The sequence below is a fragment of the Mobula birostris genome, chromosome 26, assembly GCF_030028105.1.
Source record: "Mobula birostris isolate sMobBir1 chromosome 26, sMobBir1.hap1, whole genome shotgun sequence".
Taxonomy (NCBI): domain Eukaryota; kingdom Metazoa; phylum Chordata; class Chondrichthyes; order Myliobatiformes; family Myliobatidae; genus Mobula; species Mobula birostris.
In genome coordinates this window covers 33,767,153-33,786,430 of record NC_092395.1, presented here as the reverse complement: position 1 = coordinate 33,786,430, position 19,278 = coordinate 33,767,153, and the positions used below count along the sequence as shown (strand labels likewise).

Sequence of the window (19,278 nt, the reverse complement as noted above, 5' to 3'; positions counted from 1 at the left end):
CGGAATTGGATCGCAGAACTAGCGGCAACATGAAGAGGCTACGGTATGGACTCCGAGCCAGGGACTGGGCAAGGACCCAGTACCTGGGTCTTGCTCTGGGCTTGGACCCCAGAACCAGGCATGGACATGACATGGGCTAGGGAGAGGAGGAAGATGGGAAAACAGAGCCTCGGTCTCGGGAGAGCGGGTACATGAAACCATGGACACATACACAGAACACAGAGCCAGGACCCCTCCTTGGGTACGGGACATAGGACCGGGACTCACACACAGAACAGAGAGCTGGGACCCCTCCTTGGGTACAGGATATAGGGCCGGGACTCATGACTCATGACCCCCCCGCGGGGCAACGGCAAGATGGCCTGACTTACCCCACGGAGGCGAGGATAAGACAGGACAAGACATGACCCCCTGCGGGGCAACGACAAGACGGCCTGACTTACCCCCACGGAGGCGAGGACAAAGCAAGACCAACACGAAAGAACACCAGACAGTACCTATCTAGCTCCGGCGATAGAACTAGACCGAGGTGCAGGCGAGGACTGCAGACGAGGGCTAGAGGCAAGAGGGGCAGAGAAGGGATTCAGACGTGGGGGTAGGACAGGAATCACAGACCGCCAGGACCAGGACTTGACTCAGAACTTGGATGCCCCTGGAGCCAGGTAGTGACTTGAAGCCTCCGGGTAGTGCCGAGCTCTCGACTCGGCCCGGGAACAGTAGACGGCGGTTCTTGATTCCCTCCAGTGGGTTAACTGACGGACCCACCTCGGTGAGGAAACTTTGCAGGCTCGCTTTGGCGAGGTAATTTGACAGGGTTGCTCCGGTGAGGAAAGGCGAATTACCGGCATTCGCTTCGGGCGGAGACTAGGCTTGCTCCGGCCAGATGACATTGGCACACCGTACCTTGGTGACTTTGCAGACGCTCCCGCACCAAACGGCTGAAGGCTGGAGACTGTACACTACCGGTTCAGCCGGGAGTAAATTGCCTCTAATCACCAAGGCTGAGGGACACGGGAAAACAGAGAACCAAAGGGAAACAGGGAGTCAACGGTCCGGATCGTAACATAAGCACAGAAAATTTAAAAGGACCCCGATCCAGACCATGACATATTGGATTTTAAACTGCAGTCTGAGCCTTTGCATCAGTCTAATGTTTCAACTGAAGCACATTGAATTTTATGTTCCCAGGTTCCAATTTGTCACGGTGCTGCAGGTGGATAAGCTCACACTTCAAAGTACAAATTGGATTTCAGCTATTTTTGGTTCGCTAAATGAGTATTTGTGTTTTGTCTCAATGTCAACTGGGAGATCACATCAAAGTCCTGATACTGGGAGTATGCTCATGTCAATAAACCACAGTCGTGGTTTTCTCCCGTCTTAAAGCTCTGAAACATGACCAGTGTGTTTACAACTGACTTGTTGGACCTGGGGTTGCTATGTCTCTGGGGGCAGCTGAAGTGTACTTTCTATGACAACTGCACAGGGAGCTATGTAGAACGAAGGGAGGATGAAACAGCTCACTGGAACCCTTACTCTTGGTTACGGTAAAGGCATCCGTTAGTCTTGCGAGACCATGGATCTGTGCCTGGGAAGTCTCCACTCTCCAGGGCGCAGGCCTGGGCAAGTTGGAAGGAAGAACGGTAGTGGCCTATGCTGCAAGTCTTCCCTCTCCATGACACCAATGTTATCCAAGGGAAGGACAAAGGCCGATACAGCTTGGCACCAGTGTCATCGCGGAGCACTGTGTGATTAAGTGCCTTGCTCAAGGACACAACACGCTGCCTCGGCTGGGGCTCCAACTCACGACCTTCAGATCTCTTGGTTACATCACTCAATAAAATACATATTTGCTTTTATTTTGTCCAGAAATTATAATATTTATTCATTCTGCATTCTTTTTATTTTGTGTTACAGCCAGTTATAAAAGGCCTGTTGTGATTCTTGGACCGATTTCAGACATTGCTACTAATAGGCTGGCCAACGACCTGCCTGACCAGTTTGAGCTTGCCCGTGAGTACTCATTACATCGTGACTTTAGTCTCCCATCCTAGATGTGAAGCCATAGAAACCATAGAAACCATAGAAACTACAGCACAGAAACAGGCCTTTTGGCCCTTCTTGGCTGTGCCGAACCATTTTCTGCCTAGTCCCACTGACCTGCACACGGACCATATCCCTCCATACACCTCCCATCCATGTATCTGTCCAATTTATTCTTAAATGTTAAAAAAGAACCCGCATTTACCACCTCGTCTGGCAGCTCATTCCATACTCCCACCACTCTCTGTGTGAAGAAGCCCCCCCTAATGTTCCCTTTAAACTTTTCCCCCCTCACCCTAAACCCATGTCCTCTGGTTTTTTTCTCCCCTTGCCTCAGTGGAAAAAGCCTGCTTGCATTCACTCTATCTATACCCATCATAATTTTATATACCTCTATCAAATCTCCCCTCATTCTTCTACGCTCCAGGGAATAAAGTCCCAACCTATTCAACCTTTCTCTGTAACTGAGTTTCTCAAGTCCCGGCAACATCCTTGTAAACCTTCTCTGCACTCTTTCAACCTTATTTATATCCTCCTGTAATTTGGTGACCAAAACTGAACACAATACTCCAGATTCGGCCTCACCAATGCCTTATACAACCTCATCATAACATTCCAGCTCTTATACTCAATACTTTGATTAATAAAGGCCAATGTACCAAAAGCTCTCTTTACGACCCTATCTACCTGTGACGACACTTTTAGGGAATTTTGTATCTGTATTCCCAGATCCCTCTGTTCCACTGCACTCCTCAGTGCCTTACCATTAACCCTGTATGTTCTACGTTGGTTTGTTCTTCCAATGTGCAATACCTCACACTTGTCAGTATTAAACTCCATCTGCCATTTTTTAGCCCATTTTTCCAGCTGGTCCAAGTCCCTCTGCAGGCTCTGAAAACCTTCCTCACTGTCTACTACACCTCCAATCTTTGTATCATCAGCAAACTTGCTGATCCAATTTACCACATTATCATCCAGATCATTGATATAGATGACAAATAACAATGGACCCAGCACTGATCCCTGTGGCACACCGCTAGTCACAGGCCTCCACTCAGAGAAGCAATTCTCTACCACCACTCTCTGGCTTCTTCCATCGAGCCAATGTCTAATCCAATTTACCACCTCTCCATGTATACCTAGCGACTGAATTTTCCTAACTAACCTCCCATGCGGGACCTTGTCAAAGGCCTTACTGAAGTCCATGTAGACAATATCCACTGCCTTCCCTTCATCCACTTTCCTGGTAACCTCCTCGAAAAACTCCAATAGATTGGTCAAACATGACCTACCACGCACAAAGCCATGTTGACTCTCCCTAATAAGTCCCAGTCTATCCAAATGCTTGTAGATTCTGTCTCTTAGTACTCCCTCCAATAACTTACCTACTACCGACGTTAAACTTACTGGCCTATAATTTCCCGGATTACTTTTCGATCCTTTTTTAAACAACGGAACAACATGAGCCACTCTCCAATCTTCCAGCACCTCACCTGTAGACAGCGACATTTTAAATATTTCTGCCAGGGCCCCCGCAATTTCAACACTAGTCTCCTTCAAGGTCCGAGGGAACACCCTGTCAGGTCCCGGGGATTTATCCACTTTAATTTTCCTCAAGACAGCAAGGACCTCCTCCTTTTCGATCTGTACAGTTTCCATGATCTCACTACTTGTTTCCCTTAATTCCATAGACTTCATGCCAGTTTCCTTAGTAAATACAGACGCAAAAAACCTATTTAAGATCTCCCCCATTTCCTTTGGTTCCGCACATAGCCAACCACTCTGATCTTCAAGAGGACCAATTTTAACCCTTACAATCCTTTTGCTCTTAATATACCTGTAAAAGCTCTTTGGATTATCCTTCACTTTGACTGCCAAGGCAACCTCATGTCTTCTTTTAGCCCTCCTGATTTCTTTCTTAAGTATTTTCTTGCACTTCTTATACTCCTCAAGCACCTTATTTACTCCCTGCTTCCTATACACATCATACAACTCCCTCTTCTTCTTTATCAGAGTTGCAATATCCCTTGAGAACCAAGGTTCCTTATTCCTATTCACCTTGCCTTTAATCCTGACAGGAACATACAAATTCTGCACTCTCAAAATTTCTGCTTTGAAGGCTTCCCACCTACCGATCACATCCATGCCAGGGAACAACCTGTCCCAATCCACGCTTTTTAGATCCTTTCTCATTTCTTCAAATTTGGCCTTCTTCCAGTTAAGAACTTCAACCCTAGGACCAGATCTATCCTTGTCCATGATCAAGTTGAAACTAATGGTGTTATGATCACTGGAACCAAAGTGCTCCCCTACACAGACTTCTGTCACTTGTCCTAACTCGTTTCCAAACAGGAGATCCAATATTGCATCCCCGCTAGTTGGTCCCTCTATATATTGATTTAGAAAACTTTCTTGAACACAATTTACAAACTCTAAACCATCTAGACCCCTAACAGTATGGGAGACCCAACCAATATATGGAAAATTAAAATCCCCTACTACCACAACTTTATGTTTCCTGCAGTTGCCTGCTACCTCTCTGCAGATTTGCACTTCCAATTCTCTTTGACTATTGGGTGGTCTGTAATACCATCCCACTAATGTGGCCATACCTTTCCTGTTTCTCAGTTCCACCCACAAGGACTCAGTAGACAAGCCCTCTAATCTGTCCTACCTGAGCACTGCTATAATATTTTCCCTAACAAGCAATGCCACTCCCCCACCTTTCATTCCTCTGCCTCGATCACATCTGAAACATCGGAACCCTGGAATATTAAGCTGCCAATCCTGCCCCTCCTGTAGCCAAGTTTCACTAATTGCTACAGCCATTGATGACTTGACCAGAATGCAGCTCACCAGCTCAATTGCAATCTTAAATTTGTTGCTTACAGATTGACTCCATCTTTCAGCAGTTCATATTATTTAAAATGGGAATTTGTGCTTTGAAATCAGTGCACAGATCAGGATTACACCTAAAATACATTCTCTAGACAAGCCGCTGCCCAAGGCCTCTCCCTCTTTATTCACTCTGCTCAGACAATATAGAAAAAGTCAGAAAAAGCATGAGCAAATGAAGATTTTTTTTTAACTTAAGAAATCAGAAATAAAAACAGAAGTTGTTATTAATCCCTTGTAGGTCATGCAACATTTCCCAACATTTTAGACAGTTGCAGATAGGGCCCATTGTGAGAAAATTTCTGAACTAAGGAGAGCATTGGCTGCAGGTTGTACATTGATATTTAGTTTTGCTGAGAGAAACATTCTGAACCTTGGCTCTGAGTAGGTTTGCTGCATCTAGACCCTCCCACCCAGATCTATGCATCAGGAGCCAGTTTATCTGTCCAAAAACCTGTTTTACAACTTTTAAGTGTCCAGTTAGAGACATTTAAAAACTATTCAAATGGATTTGAATATTTTAATTGAAATTAAAATATTCACAATTAAAAGCAATTCAAAACCCTAAGAAAAGTAAAAGCTGTAAAATAAGATAAGTACATAATTAGACATCCTGTTTCATACATTTATTGATTCCATTTAAATGAATGGGATCATTCTCTCTCTGCTAGGCATTCCTGGCATAAAGTCTGAGTACTGAATGTGAACTGCATCTGAACCTTTACTCAGTAAGTCACTACTCTGGTGCGGGGTTCAAGGGCATTGACCGAGCAGATGGTCTGGTATGCCTGCATCTGACCCTCAGAGCATCTTTGAAATCAATGGAGACACAAGAGAGTGCGGATGCTGGAGGCTAGGGCGAAACAACTCAAGCTGCTGCAGTAAGTCAGCAGGTCAAGCAGCAAAGTGATAGTCAACTTTTTGATTTAAGTAGTTGCAACAGTTTTATCTTTAAAACTACATTTGAGTGCACCAATGCACAAGTCCAGTCTCTAAGAAAGCACTTAACACACTTTGTTTGACCTTTAGAGTGAGCATAGTCCAGCAACGATCTCCAAAGGAACTGTTCACCGCAATTGCTCATCCTGTCTTATCCCTGCAAATTTTAAATGCATGATTTCCAACTGCCCTTAATTCCTGAAATCTGAAAAAAATCCACCAATTTCACACCATCAGCCCTTTCGCAGTTTGCTAAACTGCTAACAGATCAATCAAAGTCTACACTCCTCTTCAAACATGCCTAAGCTAATTAGTATTTTTAAATTGTGAATCAATTTTAGCCTCCCCTATGAACCTTTACTAAGGCCACATTTCACCCACCATGTGAAGGAATTTAAACCAGACGTAGAATTCTGATGTGGACATGGACAGAAATGTGTCCTGTGACTTAAATAGAATGCTTATTTTAATACTTTGGCTCCAACTTCCCTGCATTAATTGTGATCAATGTATAAAAACACCTAGATCCTTTCCTCTCTGTTTTATTACTCCCAGTATATGCTGTTTTCACTTTGCCTAAATGCATCACATTGCATCTGTCTATACTATGTGTCATTTGCTATATTCTGGGTCATTCTAAATCACTGATCCTACACTATGTCCGTTTTAGAAACGGTGCCAAGGGATTCTGAAGAGGGATCATCGTCCATCATCAAACTTGAAACTGTGAGACTTATCTCTCAAAAGGTAACTAAGGTCATCAGTTTTGCATGGGTCTTGTCCAGAAACCTAATAATGGTCAACCTAGATGAGGTAAACATTGTGGACCAGAGAAGTCTCAAGTTTGACTATAGCCTGAGTTGTTTGATCCTTTTCTGGACTACAGTTGAAATATTGTGTAGGGTCCTCTATACCCCAGGTTTAGAAGGAGCAAAATGAAACATGGTGTTGAATTTCTTATATATAAAAATATGGACATCATTTTGTGTAAGTGTAGGGTACACTTCACCCCATTCCCTATGGTGAAGTGCAGATAAAATCCCACCAGGGCAGCTGGATAGCTGGATTAATGAATTCAGTTAATTAATTACATTTGTAAAAGCATGCTGTTTTCACCAATTATAACTATGGAACTATTGGTTTGTAACAAAGAATAATCTGGTTCATCTCTTCTTATGCTGCTGTCCCCGCCTGTGGTTGCTGGTCCAAGCTCTGGATCTACAGTTGAAGTCAGAAGTTTACATACACCTTAGCCAAATACATTTAAACTCAGGTTTTCACAATTCCTGACATTTAATCCTGGAAAATATTCCCTGTCTTAGGCCAGTTAGGATCACTACTTTATTTTAAGAATGTGAAATGTCAGAATAATAGTAGAGAGAATGATTTATTTCAGCTTTTATCTCTTTCATCACTTTCCCAGTGGGTCGGAAGTTTACATACACTTTGTTAGTATTTGGTAGCATTGCCTTTAAGTTGTTTAACTTGGGTCAAACGTTTTTGGTAGCCTTTCACCAGCTTCTCACAGTAAATTGCTGGAATTTTGTTCCATTCCTCCAGACAGAACTGGTATAACTGAGTCAGGTTTGTAGGCCTCCTTGCTCGCACACGCTTTTTCAGTTCTGCCCACAAATTTTCTATCGGATTGAGGTCAGAAAATGTCATCAAGTCTGGTTCATCCTTGGGAGCAATTTCCAAACACCTGAAGGTACCACATTCATCTGTACAAACAATAGTATGCAAGTATAAACATAATGGGACCACGCATCCGTCATACCGCTCAGGAAGGAGACACATTCTGTCTCCTAGAGATGAACGTACTTTAGCGCAAAAAGTGCAAATCAATCCCAGAACAACAGCAAAGGACCTTGTGAAGATGCTGGAGGGAACAGGTAGACAAGTATCTATATCCACAGTAAAACAAGTCCGATATCGACATAACCTGAAAGGCTGCTCAGCAAGGAAGAAGCCACTGTTCCAAAACCACCATAAAAAAGCCAGACTACAGTTTGCAAGTGCACATGGGGGCAAAGATCTTACTTTTTGGAGAAATGTCCTCTGGTCTGATGAAACAAAAATTGAACTGTTTGGCCATAATGACCATTGTTATGTTTGGAGGAAAAAGGGTGAGGCTTGCAAGCCGAAGAACACCATCCCAATCACAAAGTATGGGGGTGGCAGCATCATGTTGTGGGGGTGCTTTGCTGCAGGAGGGACTGGTGCACTTCACAAAATAGATGGCATCATGAGGAAGGAAATTTATGTAGATATATTGAAGCAACATCTCAAGACATCAGTCAGGAAGTTAAAACTCGGTCGCAAATGGGTCTTCCAAATGGACAATGACCCCAAGCATATCTCCAAAGTTGTGGCAAAATTGCTTAAGGGCAACAAAGTCAAGGTACTGGAGTGGCCATCACAAAGCCCTGACCTCAATCCGATAGAAAATTTGTGGGCAGAACTGAAGAAGTGTGTGCGAGCAAGGAGGCCTACAAACCTGACTCAGTTACACCAGTTCTGCCTGGAGGAATGGAACAAAATTCCAGCAACTTACTGTGAGAAGCTTGTGGAAGCTTATCCAAAACATTTGACCCAAGTTAAACAATTTAAAGGCAATGCTACCAAATACTAACAAAGTGTATGTAAACTTCTGACCCACTGGGAAAGTGATGAAAGAAATAAAAGCTGAAATAAATCATTCTCTCTACTATTATTCTGACATTTCACATTCTTAAAATAAAATAGTGATCCTAACTGACCTAAGACAGGGAATGTTTTCTAGGATTAAATGTCAGGAATTGTGAAAAACTGAGTTTAAATATATTTGGCTAAGGTGTATGCAAACTTCTGAATTCAACTGTACATATTCTCAAGAGATTTACTGATTTTAGTGGCTTGTCATTTGCAGTCATGCTTTCCTTTGTCTTGGGCGCTAAGCATTGGAATTCTTTTCTTAAAATACCCTCTCTCACATCTAGGGTGGTCCTTTAAACTTGTATCTTTGACCAAGACATGGTATTTTTTTTAACTTCCTGTGATTCAATATCATACTTATAGTCCCACTGATTTAGAAACGCTTCACAGGTGGGGGAGAAAGCAATTCTCTGAATTAAACAATATTTCAATATAATTTTCAGAACAAACATGGACTACTTGACATCACACCTTCTGCTATTGAGCGACTAAACTATGTGAAGTGGTATCCGATTGTGGTGTTCTTCAATCCAGACAATAAACAGGAAGTAAAAGCCATGCGGCAGCACCTGTACCCTCAGTCACGGAAAAGCTCGAAGAGCCTCTACGCACAGGCTGTAAAACTGAGGAAGTACTGGTCTCATCTCTTCACAGGTAAAGTCTGGAGCTTCAAGCACGTGAGATACTTCAATGTGATCAGTCTTCAGGGGCACCCAGACCCTGTTTATTTTAGGATTGCATTTTGTTAGCTCAGATCTAAAATCCTGGAATGTTTTCAATACAATATCTAAAATAAAATTAATTATCAAGCTAGAGTTAATCTACAGCTTATTTTCTGCATTGTATGTAATATGATTAGTGAATTTATTCAGTGATGGAAATTTAGATTAGATTAGATTATGAGGACACGGAGTCCTCTTTTATTGTCATTTAGTAATGCATGCACTAAGAAATGATACAATATCCCTCTGGTGTGATATCACTGAAACACAGGACAGACCAAGACTGAAAAACTAACAAAAACCACATAATTATAACATATAGTTACAACAGTGCAACAATACCATAACTTGATGAAGAACAGGCCATGGCACAGTAAAAAAGTTCAAGGTCTCTCGAAAGTCCCACATCTCACGCAAACGGGAGAAGGAAGAAAACTCTCCCTGCCATGCCCGACCACAGTCCGCCTCTGAGTCGTCTGAAAGCTTCGAGCCTCCGATCAGCCCTCTGACACCGAGTACCGAGCACCATCTCTATCCAAACGCTTCGACCTCAGCCTCGATCGCCAGCAGTAGGCAAAGCCGGGGATTTTGGGGCCTTCCCTCCGGAAGATTCTTGATCGCCCAGTAACAGCGGCAGCGAAACGGCGTTTCAGAAATTTCTCCAGATGTTCCTCTGTGCTTTCACGTCTGTCTCCATCAAATCAGAATTGTCCACGGCCCCTATTTAACAGATACGACATCATTTCACCGGAGGGCTGCGTGCGCTGCCATCTTCTCCTCCCGCCAGAGGAGAATCTTAATTGTTGATTTATTCTGATCTTCATATTAGAATGCTACACTAAAATGATCTGTCATCACCCACTAAGCAGCAACTAAATTAAGTTGAATGCACTTTTCGAAGATCCATAATTGCAACACTGAAGGAGGGCATTCAGGTCCATGTAAGAACCATCCATTGATTCCCACTCCCCATCCTCTTCCCATAATTGCCAATTGCCTTTCTTGTGAGGGAGGGAGGGATGGAAGGATAATCTGAAAGAGTGAGGTGATGTAGTATGGGCAAAGGCTCAGTGGAGCATTCACACAAACATGGCTCATTTGGGTCGGGTGACCTCTTTCAGTGCTGTAAATTCAATATGAGTCAGATACAAAAGATCTCTTACTGGCCCAGAGAAATGAACTCAGCACCAACACCTTTGGGAGACTGGAGCAGGAAAACACTTTCATTTCTGCTGATGTCACTAATATCTTCCTTTTACCAATTAGACAAGGATTGGAATCATTAAAGCAACTATCCTACACATGCTCTGCAGAGTGAAAAGGCATTATTAGTTCCAGCCCTGTTGTTCACTTCATCTATTTTGGGAAGTTTGTTCTACTTGCCACTCCAGAAACAGTAGAGGCCCCAGAGATAATGTTAGAGAGATCAGTTTTAAGGAACAACTAAATAAACTGGAGCATGTCAGCCTCAAGGACAAACAGAAGATTACAGTGATGTAAAAAGATATTTAACTAGAGAGAGAAGGCCAGCCCAGAATATTTCTTCCAAAAATGCCAGGTCAGGACATTAAAACAATTTTTGAACCAATATTAGAAAACACTTCCTTGCATGGAGGATGATCAGTAACAGAATGTTTAAGACTAGGACCCTGCATGCCTTTAAAACAATGTTGTGGACTGTAACTATTCTCATTCTCCTGAAAGGATGAAGTCACATAAGATGAAACCCTTCTTCATCTTGTGAACTTGCACATAGCTCTACATATCCCAAGACATGCCCTCCTTTCCTTATTACTATCAGGAAGGAGGTACAGAAGTCTGAAGGCACACAGTCAGCAATTCAGGAACAACTTCATCCCCTCTGCCATCCGATTTCTAAATGGATATTGAACCCATGAACACTATCTCATTTTTTATTATTTCTGTTTTTACACTACTTTTAATTTAACTATTTAATATACAGATACTGTATACTTACTGTAATACATTTATTTTTTCTATATTTATCATTAATTGCACTATATTGCTGCCGTTAAACACATTTCACAACATATGCTGATGATATTAAATCTGATTCTGATATTAATAATGAAAGGATTTTCTAATGACCAGTTTCCTACCTGTCAAACAGCACAGGGACACTACATACAAGCAGGATTCTTTCTACCTAAAACTGCTTGGTACCGAGTAATTACTACTCCCTAATAGTAATGTCATGGATTTTTGTTCCAGGTACAATAAACCTGAATTCTGGTTCTAATGCATGGTATGAAGCATTGAAATCAACAATCAAAGAGCAGCAGACCCAGCCAGTGTGGTTTCCTGAAGAAAAGGTAATTGATTTTGAGACATGGAATGATTTTACCTCAAGTTTAAAAGTTCAAATATAGCAGGTAAAAGTATAAGCCAACTATTGACAAGATGTTGATAAAGATACACCATTGTGAGTAAAGCATCTGATGTGGTTCTGACCTTCTGCACGAGGGAAGACCCAGTTCCAAGCTGATTCAGTAGAGCTTAGATGGAGCAGCAAGCAGAATTGCAACAATTATTTTGGACTTGGGAAGGAAAAAATTAGCACAATTCCCTACTCTTGGTCATCGGAAAGTATGTACATGTGGACATCAGTGAAAAGGTAGTGGAATCTGTAGTGATGTCCATCCTCTGTATAATTCTGACTCAGCTGGGAGCACTCTTCTCTATGTTGGAGTCAAAGAGGAGGAGGAGATCTCCACATGTCCTTCTTCAGATATCTGAGTGAAGTTTGCACATTCTCCCTATGATTGGGTGGGATTCCCTCAGGTGCTCTAGTTTCCTACTACATTCCAAAGATGTTGAAGGAAAACAGGGTTAATAGGTTGACTGGCCATTGTGAATTGATGCTTCGTAGCCATAGTGCGGCAGGAGAATCAAGGAGGTGAGAGGAACTGATGGGAATATCAGGGACAATAGATTACAGGGAAACAATGAGACTAATGTCATTTCTCTGGCATTGTCTTGAGGGGCTGAATAGCTTCCTTCTATCTTATAAGGAATTATGAGCAATGGAGTGTGTATGGCGAGGGATAGATTAAATGCAGTGCTCATGCTGGAAGACTGGAGGATAGCTGATGTTGTTCCATTGCTTAAGAAAGGCTCTAAAAGTAAGCCAAAAAATTATAACAATGAGTCTAATATCAGTAGTGGGTAAGTTATTGGAAGGTATTTTAAGTAACTACATAGACATGTAAGTAGTCAGATAGACAGGGCCTGCTTAGAGATAGTTAACATGGCTTTGTATGTGGTAGGTCATGACTAACCAGTCTTATAATGTTTTTTGAGGAGGTTACCAGGAATGTTGAAGATGACAAGGCAGTGGATGTCATCTAAGTGGACCTTAGCAAGGTTTTTGACAGGGCCCCACATGGGAGGCTGGTCAAGAAGGTTCTGTCGCTTGGCATTCAGGATGAGATAGTAAAATGGATCCGACATTGGCTTCAGAAGAGAAGCCAGAGAGTGGTAGTAGATAACTGCCTCTCTGACTGAAGGCCTGTACTATTGGTATGCCGCAGGTATCAGTGCTGGGTCCATTGTTTTTTGTCACTTATATCAATGATCTGGATGATAATGTGGTAAACTGGATTGGCAGATTTGTGGATGACATCAAGATTGGGGGTGTAGTGGACAGGAAGGAAGCCTATCAAAGCTTGCAGCTGGATCTGGACCAGCTGGAAAAATGGGCTGAAAATGCCAGATAAAACTTAATGCAGGCAAGTGTGAGGATTTTAGCTTTGGGAGGACGAACCAGGGTAGGACTTGCGCAGTGAATAGTAGGGCACTGAAGAGTGCAGTAGAACAGTGGGATCTGGGAGTACTGATGCATAGTTCATTGAAATTGGCATCACAAGTAGACAAGTTCATAAAGAGAGCTTTTGGCGCATTGGTCTTCCTACTCAAAGTGCAGAGTACAGGAGTTGGGATGTTATATTGAAGTTGTATAAGACATTAGTGAGGCTTAATTTGGAGTGTTGTATGCAGTTTAGGTCACCTCCCTACGGGAAAGATACCAATAAAACTGAAAGAGTACAGAGAACATTTACAAGGATATTGCTGGCACTTGAGGACCTGAGTGATAGGGAGAGGTTGAATAGGTTAGGACATTATTTAGCATAGCATAGGAAATTGAGTGTAGATTTGATAGAGATATATAAAATAATGAGGGGTATAGATGGGGTAAATGCAGGTAAGCTTTTTCCATCGATGGTGAGTGAGACTGGAACTAGAGGTCATGGGTTAAGGGGAACCACAGGGGAAATCTTTTCACTCAAAGGGTTGTGGAACGGGCTGTCAGCATAAGTGGTGCTTGTGGGTTGAAATTCCACATTGAAGAACAATTCGGATGAGAGGGGTATGGAGGGCTGTGGACCGGTGGGACTAGGCAGATAACAGATCGGCATGGACTAGATGGGCCTGTTTTGTGCTGTGGTGCTCTATGATGAACTGTAAAAGGGACTTTAATTACAACAAGAGGAATGGTTCACAGCCCACGAAGACGCCTAAATGAATGGGTGGAACAAAGTCGGTAAAACAGTATTAACACATTAATTGCTTGTGGTGAAGTTCACGATAGGAAACGTACCCTCTGAATGGTGGAAGGAAATTAATGAATGCAGTGGAGTCTGCGAGAGTTGACTGTAGAATATGGGGGGGGGGTGAGGTATTAGATTAATGGGTCATGTGACTTTTTAATTTTTGTACCTGTGTTTCAGACTGAAGAAACAATTACTGAAGACATAGAACTGATGAATCGATCACACAGCGTGAGCATGGATTACCTGAGCTGTGAGGAGAGCAGAGCCAACAGTGACTATGAGGACACAGATGCAGAGGGAGGGGCGTACACGGACAATGAACTGGATGACAGGCTAGGTGCGCCTGCAATCACTAGGTCCTCGGAACCTGTCAGCACTGATGCATCTCAACTGCCCACAACAGAACGTCAGGTATGTGAAACCATGTTACCGCTTCCTAGAGATGCTGCCTGGCCTGCTGCGTTCACCAGCAATTTTGATGTGTGTTGCTTGAATTTCCAGCATCTGCAGAATTCCTCGTGTTTGCATAGTTAATGTTTACTATGAAAGGAACATGGAATCCAGGTGAAAATGGAGAAGTGGAAAATCTAGTGCTTAAAGAAAGAGGCCATTATACTGAATGAGTTGTTATTAATGTTTTTGGTGACTAGAGAAATATTTGGAGCTATTTCAGAAACCATAACAATACAACAGTTGGAATCATCTGGTTACTCATGATGGGAAGTTAAATACAAAGAAGCTTAAACCTAACTTCTTGATCAATAAGTAAGAAATATTAGGGAAGTATTAACACAGAGAATATAAGGGATTAGAATTCACACTGAGCAATGAACGATTCACACTGTTACCAATGACAAATGTGGTAAATAAGAATGAACCCTTTGTGATCCGGCATTGCCAGTCCTACTGCTTAATGCCGAGGAGCTAAAAACACTTAACATTTTTACCAACTATTTAATTAAGCCCAAATTATAGAACATGTAAGTTACCAATATTTACTTTTGTCACTCATGGACATAGAGTAAAATGGAGGAACTGCACAGCTTTACATTCCACCAATGTTTTGGCTACTGTGGGTCTGAACTGTCAACCTTTTATTGGTAGGTGGAAGACACTAACTAGCAGCCAGAACTAACAACAAATGCAAGGATTTGGCATGGGAATTTCCTCACTAACTTCAATGTAAATGTGTCTAATGTTGTTGTTCTTGGCGAAATGTTGCTCAGTCTGTGTGTTTGTTCCAACAGGTAAAGCCTCAGGGTCAGTACAGGGATCCTTATTATACCAGGTGGGTGTCTTTAATATTCCTCACCCAAATCACTTTACTATAGGAATCCTGTGCACAAATTGTAACACACTCCATGCTTCTGATCCATGAGACTAAAACCTACTGTTAAACCAGCATGAAATTGTAATTCTCACCTTTATTTTTCCTATAAAGGAAACATTAATTAAAGTGACAGCTAAAAACTAAATGTTTCTTTTTTTGTAATACAATCCAATGCAATTTTGAAACACTTTTGTGCTTTGTTAGCAGGTTATTTAAAGGTATATTGTTCCTTCATAGCAGTTAAACATTTACAACCTGGATCTAAACCCGGACTTCTAGTTTACAAATTTAAAAACATTCATTGAGCATCTAATGAGGCTAATCATTGCTCAAACAGTATACATACTGATCGACTGCGCAGTAATTCTTTGTCCCCAATCTGCATTCCCTCTATTTAAAGGTGCTCCCCCCCCCCATTTCCTCGTTCAATATTCCTGTGAACTGGTACAGTATGGAAGTAACTGCAGATTCCAATTCTAACTTTGTTGATGTCTTTGTACACAAATCACTGAGTGTTAATTTAGATATTCAGTACCCAATTTGTGTATTGGTTGTATTGCAAGAGGATTTGAGTATAAGAGCAAGGATATATTGTTCTGTTTATGTAGAGCACAGGTGGGAATGCATCTAGAATATTATATTCAAGTCCTGCCTCTCAAGCTTTGGGGAACGCAGCTTCCAATTCACATAGTAATCATCTCTTATTTATATGCTATTTATTTAAAACAATTTGCAAAAATATATATTGTTAAAATCTCAGCATGCAGTATGTTTTGTTTACACTCCTTGTGCAGAAAGTTGGTCAAAAACCCTAAGTGTAACTGCTTTCAAAAGAGGAACACATAAATTAGTTATTTGTCCATTGAGCCCTGTTGTTTACAGTTGCCAGTTATCACTGAATTAGCAGAACCTTAAAGTCAGCAGGTTGAGAGTTCAGGTTTTGCTCTGAAGACTCAAATGCAATGGTCAAGGTGTAATTTTGAGGGAGCTGCAAGTGTTCTGCAAAAGGTATCAACCCAAGCCCTATCTGTTCAATCAGATGTACATAGAAGATCCCATGGTGTTGCATGGGGAGTTATCACTGGTATTCTGGTCAATACTTATCGCTCAGAAACAGTTAATAAGAGCCGTTTTCAGTCTGCTGCTTCACAGCCCCAGATTCAATCCTGACTTCCAGTACTGTTTGTGTGGAGTGTGCATGTTTTCCATGTTGGTTTTCTCCAGGGGATCCGGCTTTCTCTCACATCTCAAAGATGTGTGAATCAGTTGGTTCAGGGGCCACTGTAAATCACTTTTAGTGTGTAGGTGAGTTCCAAAAATCTTGGGGGTGGATGAGATAGGGAATTGCTGGGAATGTGGACAGAATAAAAATGGGGTTAGTGTGGGATTGATATAAATGGATGCTTGATGCTTGCCACAGATTCAATGGGTTGAAGGGCCTGTACCCTTGTCAATAGGTCTATGAATAATCAATTCTATGACTATTTGTGGTAACTTCTCTGAGGCGTCTGTTAGTCAGAGTTGACCATGGACAATCATGGCTTTCCACATCAAACAATCCCATACAGCGTCAATGATATCGCGCACACTTAGATCTGTAATGTACACTTTCTAAATGCTGTATTAGCTGTAAATGGCCTTGTATCATTTAGAATATGAAAAGGACTATAAATGATATGTCATTCTTCTTCCTATGCAAACTGGCTGCAATGTAATTGTCAATATGTCATTACAATTCAAAATACTTTGCTGGATGTGGAATGCTTTGAATTATCTTGAGATCTCACACAATATGCATGCAGATCATTCATTTACATAAGTGACAGATGTACCTCTTCAATCATGCTTTTATAGGCCAAGCAAACAGGATCTCAATGCAATCAAGTATAGCCGACATCCCGCCTATAGCTCTGATGAAGAGGAGGATGATGATGAATGGAATGGACCAGCCACCGAATTGTAAGCGGTGTTCCATGCAAAAAACACTCCACCGACAGAACAATGTTTAAAAATAATAAGTGTTTAGCTGCTCTTATATACCAAACTTTGTTTATAACTGCTTCATGATTGTTAATTTTTAAATAAATGTAATAAATAACTAAAGTATAAGCCTTTTATCCTTTTCTGTAACTACAGCATGTAAAATAAAGGGACCTCAGTGTGGTATTTAACCTCGCCAAGGAATTAATGAACTGTTGTATTCACCATAGTACATGTCTGGATGATTCTACATTCATTTCTTGGCCTGCATGAAATTAATTGATCATCATGATGGCTACTTTTGGACTATATTATTCTAGAAATTAATGGCATGAAAGCATTTGATCCATTTTGTACATGGCTGTCACAAAAGTGCCATTAGGTAAATCATACTTCCCAATTCTAGGCCTGTGGCTCTTTGGAAACTTCATGTGCTCATTCAGGAATATTTCAAATGGGATTGGCCAAATGTTCTCCCTCTCTGTCAATCACCACAGTAGCATAGCAGTCAGCACAACAGTATTACAGCTTGGGGAGTTTAATGCTGGCATCCTCTTTGTGGAAGGCACAGGTTTCCTCTGGGTGCTCAGTTTCCCTCCACAGTCCAAAGATGGACCAGTTAGTAGGTCAATTGGTCATTGTAAATTGTCCCGTGATTAGGGTTAAAGCAGGGGTTACTGGCAGTGTGTCTCGAAGGGCCTATTCTACAGCGTATCTCTTTAAAGAAAAACAGAAAAATCATTAACTTCTGATATAAAATAGTTGCTTCCACTCAATTACATGTGCTACCCAAGCACAAAGCTGAGAATAGTGCACACACAAATAGGCACCCTTGAGATTAGTCAGGCTTAAAGAGAATGGAAGAACGTAAACTCACTGATCTTTTAAACCATAAATATTCCAGATATGATCATGAGTTAGTGAACTCAGCACCTTGGCTCGTAGTGGTGTTCTAAATTACAGTAGCTAGAATTATTTAGTGCAGCTATTACTGCACATTAGGAACAAAAATAGACAAATCTTCTTAAATATATATAGAAATTCTTCTACAGATAAATAATCTGCTTATGCTAAATAAGTTTGGCTTGTCTCAATTCCCAGTAAGCTTATGACCATGACATCAATTTTAATTCTCAGTCTGAGAGGACACAGGAAATGCTGAAAAGTGCATTCACTTTCTTTCACAGTAACAGAACTTGGGACATTTATGGCTGCCTTATTTATAAGTAGAAACATCATCATAATCCCTTTCAAATATAGTTTAATGCAGAAAATACTGAATCACAAGCATCATCTCCAAGTTTTCTTGTCAGACGGGTTGTGTTTGTGTTTTTTTTACACCAAATAATGAACTTTATACTGATCAGACTGATTTGTTACTGTGAAATAGTTTTCATAATACTGTATCATTTGCCAGATTCAGATATCCACCCTTACTAAGGATTTTTAAAGAATGCATTATAGAGCTCTATAAATAATTGAGGCAGCAGAGTCTCGTATACTAATGGCAGTGAGCATGAAATGCTCTCAAGACAGCATCCACTGTAACAGGTCACCATTGTCCCTGGAGCAGTACATACAGCCTTGTGATTGAGCTACATTGCCAGCACCATACAAAGGAGTTCTATTGTGTCTTTCAGCTGAACCAGGACGACTTAATACTGACTTTTAGTGCCTGAAGTGGGAGTGTTTCCTCACCTAGACCCTAAAGCACAGAGCTGGAATGCTAAAAGTATGTACATCACCTGCTTGACAGGCTAAGAATTAACTCTTTAGTCCCAGCACTAAAACACAAAGTGTGGATGGTGGGATAAGTGGAACTCCAGGTGCAGTTTAAGTAACTCCAAACAGCTTGCTGATGAGGGATGATAGTGGATCACAGGTCTGCACTGCAAGTATCCATTTCCTTATAACAGTTCTAATTCTTGAAATCTTATCATGCTAAGCAACTGTTTTTGGAAGATTTCCAATATATATTTCAATAAAATGTGTATTTTTTCTATGCAATGACTCATTCCTTTCTGCTATGCATTAGTTCTGCAGTGATTTCCATAGTCTCTCCAATCTCATTTAGTGGGTTCAGCATTAAAACACTAGCCACAAGCTG

At 41.5% G+C, this 19,278-nt stretch overlaps 1 protein-coding gene across 2 annotated transcripts in view; it reads left to right on the top strand.

The window, feature by feature from the left end:
• The window catches only part of LOC140188127 (tight junction protein ZO-3-like), a 122,130-nt gene extending 102,957 nt beyond the window's left edge, over nt 1-19,173 (top strand). For both annotated transcript variants that reach the window (XM_072244104.1, XM_072244103.1), the window contains exons 15-21: nt 1,915-2,010; nt 6,545-6,621; nt 9,012-9,222; nt 11,523-11,623; nt 14,039-14,272; nt 15,109-15,149; nt 17,046-19,173. In XM_072244104.1, coding sequence (XP_072100205.1) covers nt 1,915-2,010; nt 6,545-6,621; nt 9,012-9,222; nt 11,523-11,623; nt 14,039-14,272; nt 15,109-15,149; nt 17,046-17,154 — 869 coding nt within the window. In that variant the 3' untranslated portion in view covers nt 17,155-19,173. The remainder of the gene's footprint in view (nt 1-1,914; nt 2,011-6,544; nt 6,622-9,011; nt 9,223-11,522; nt 11,624-14,038; nt 14,273-15,108; nt 15,150-17,045) is intronic.
• The last annotated feature ends 105 nt before the right edge of the window (nt 19,174-19,278 follow it).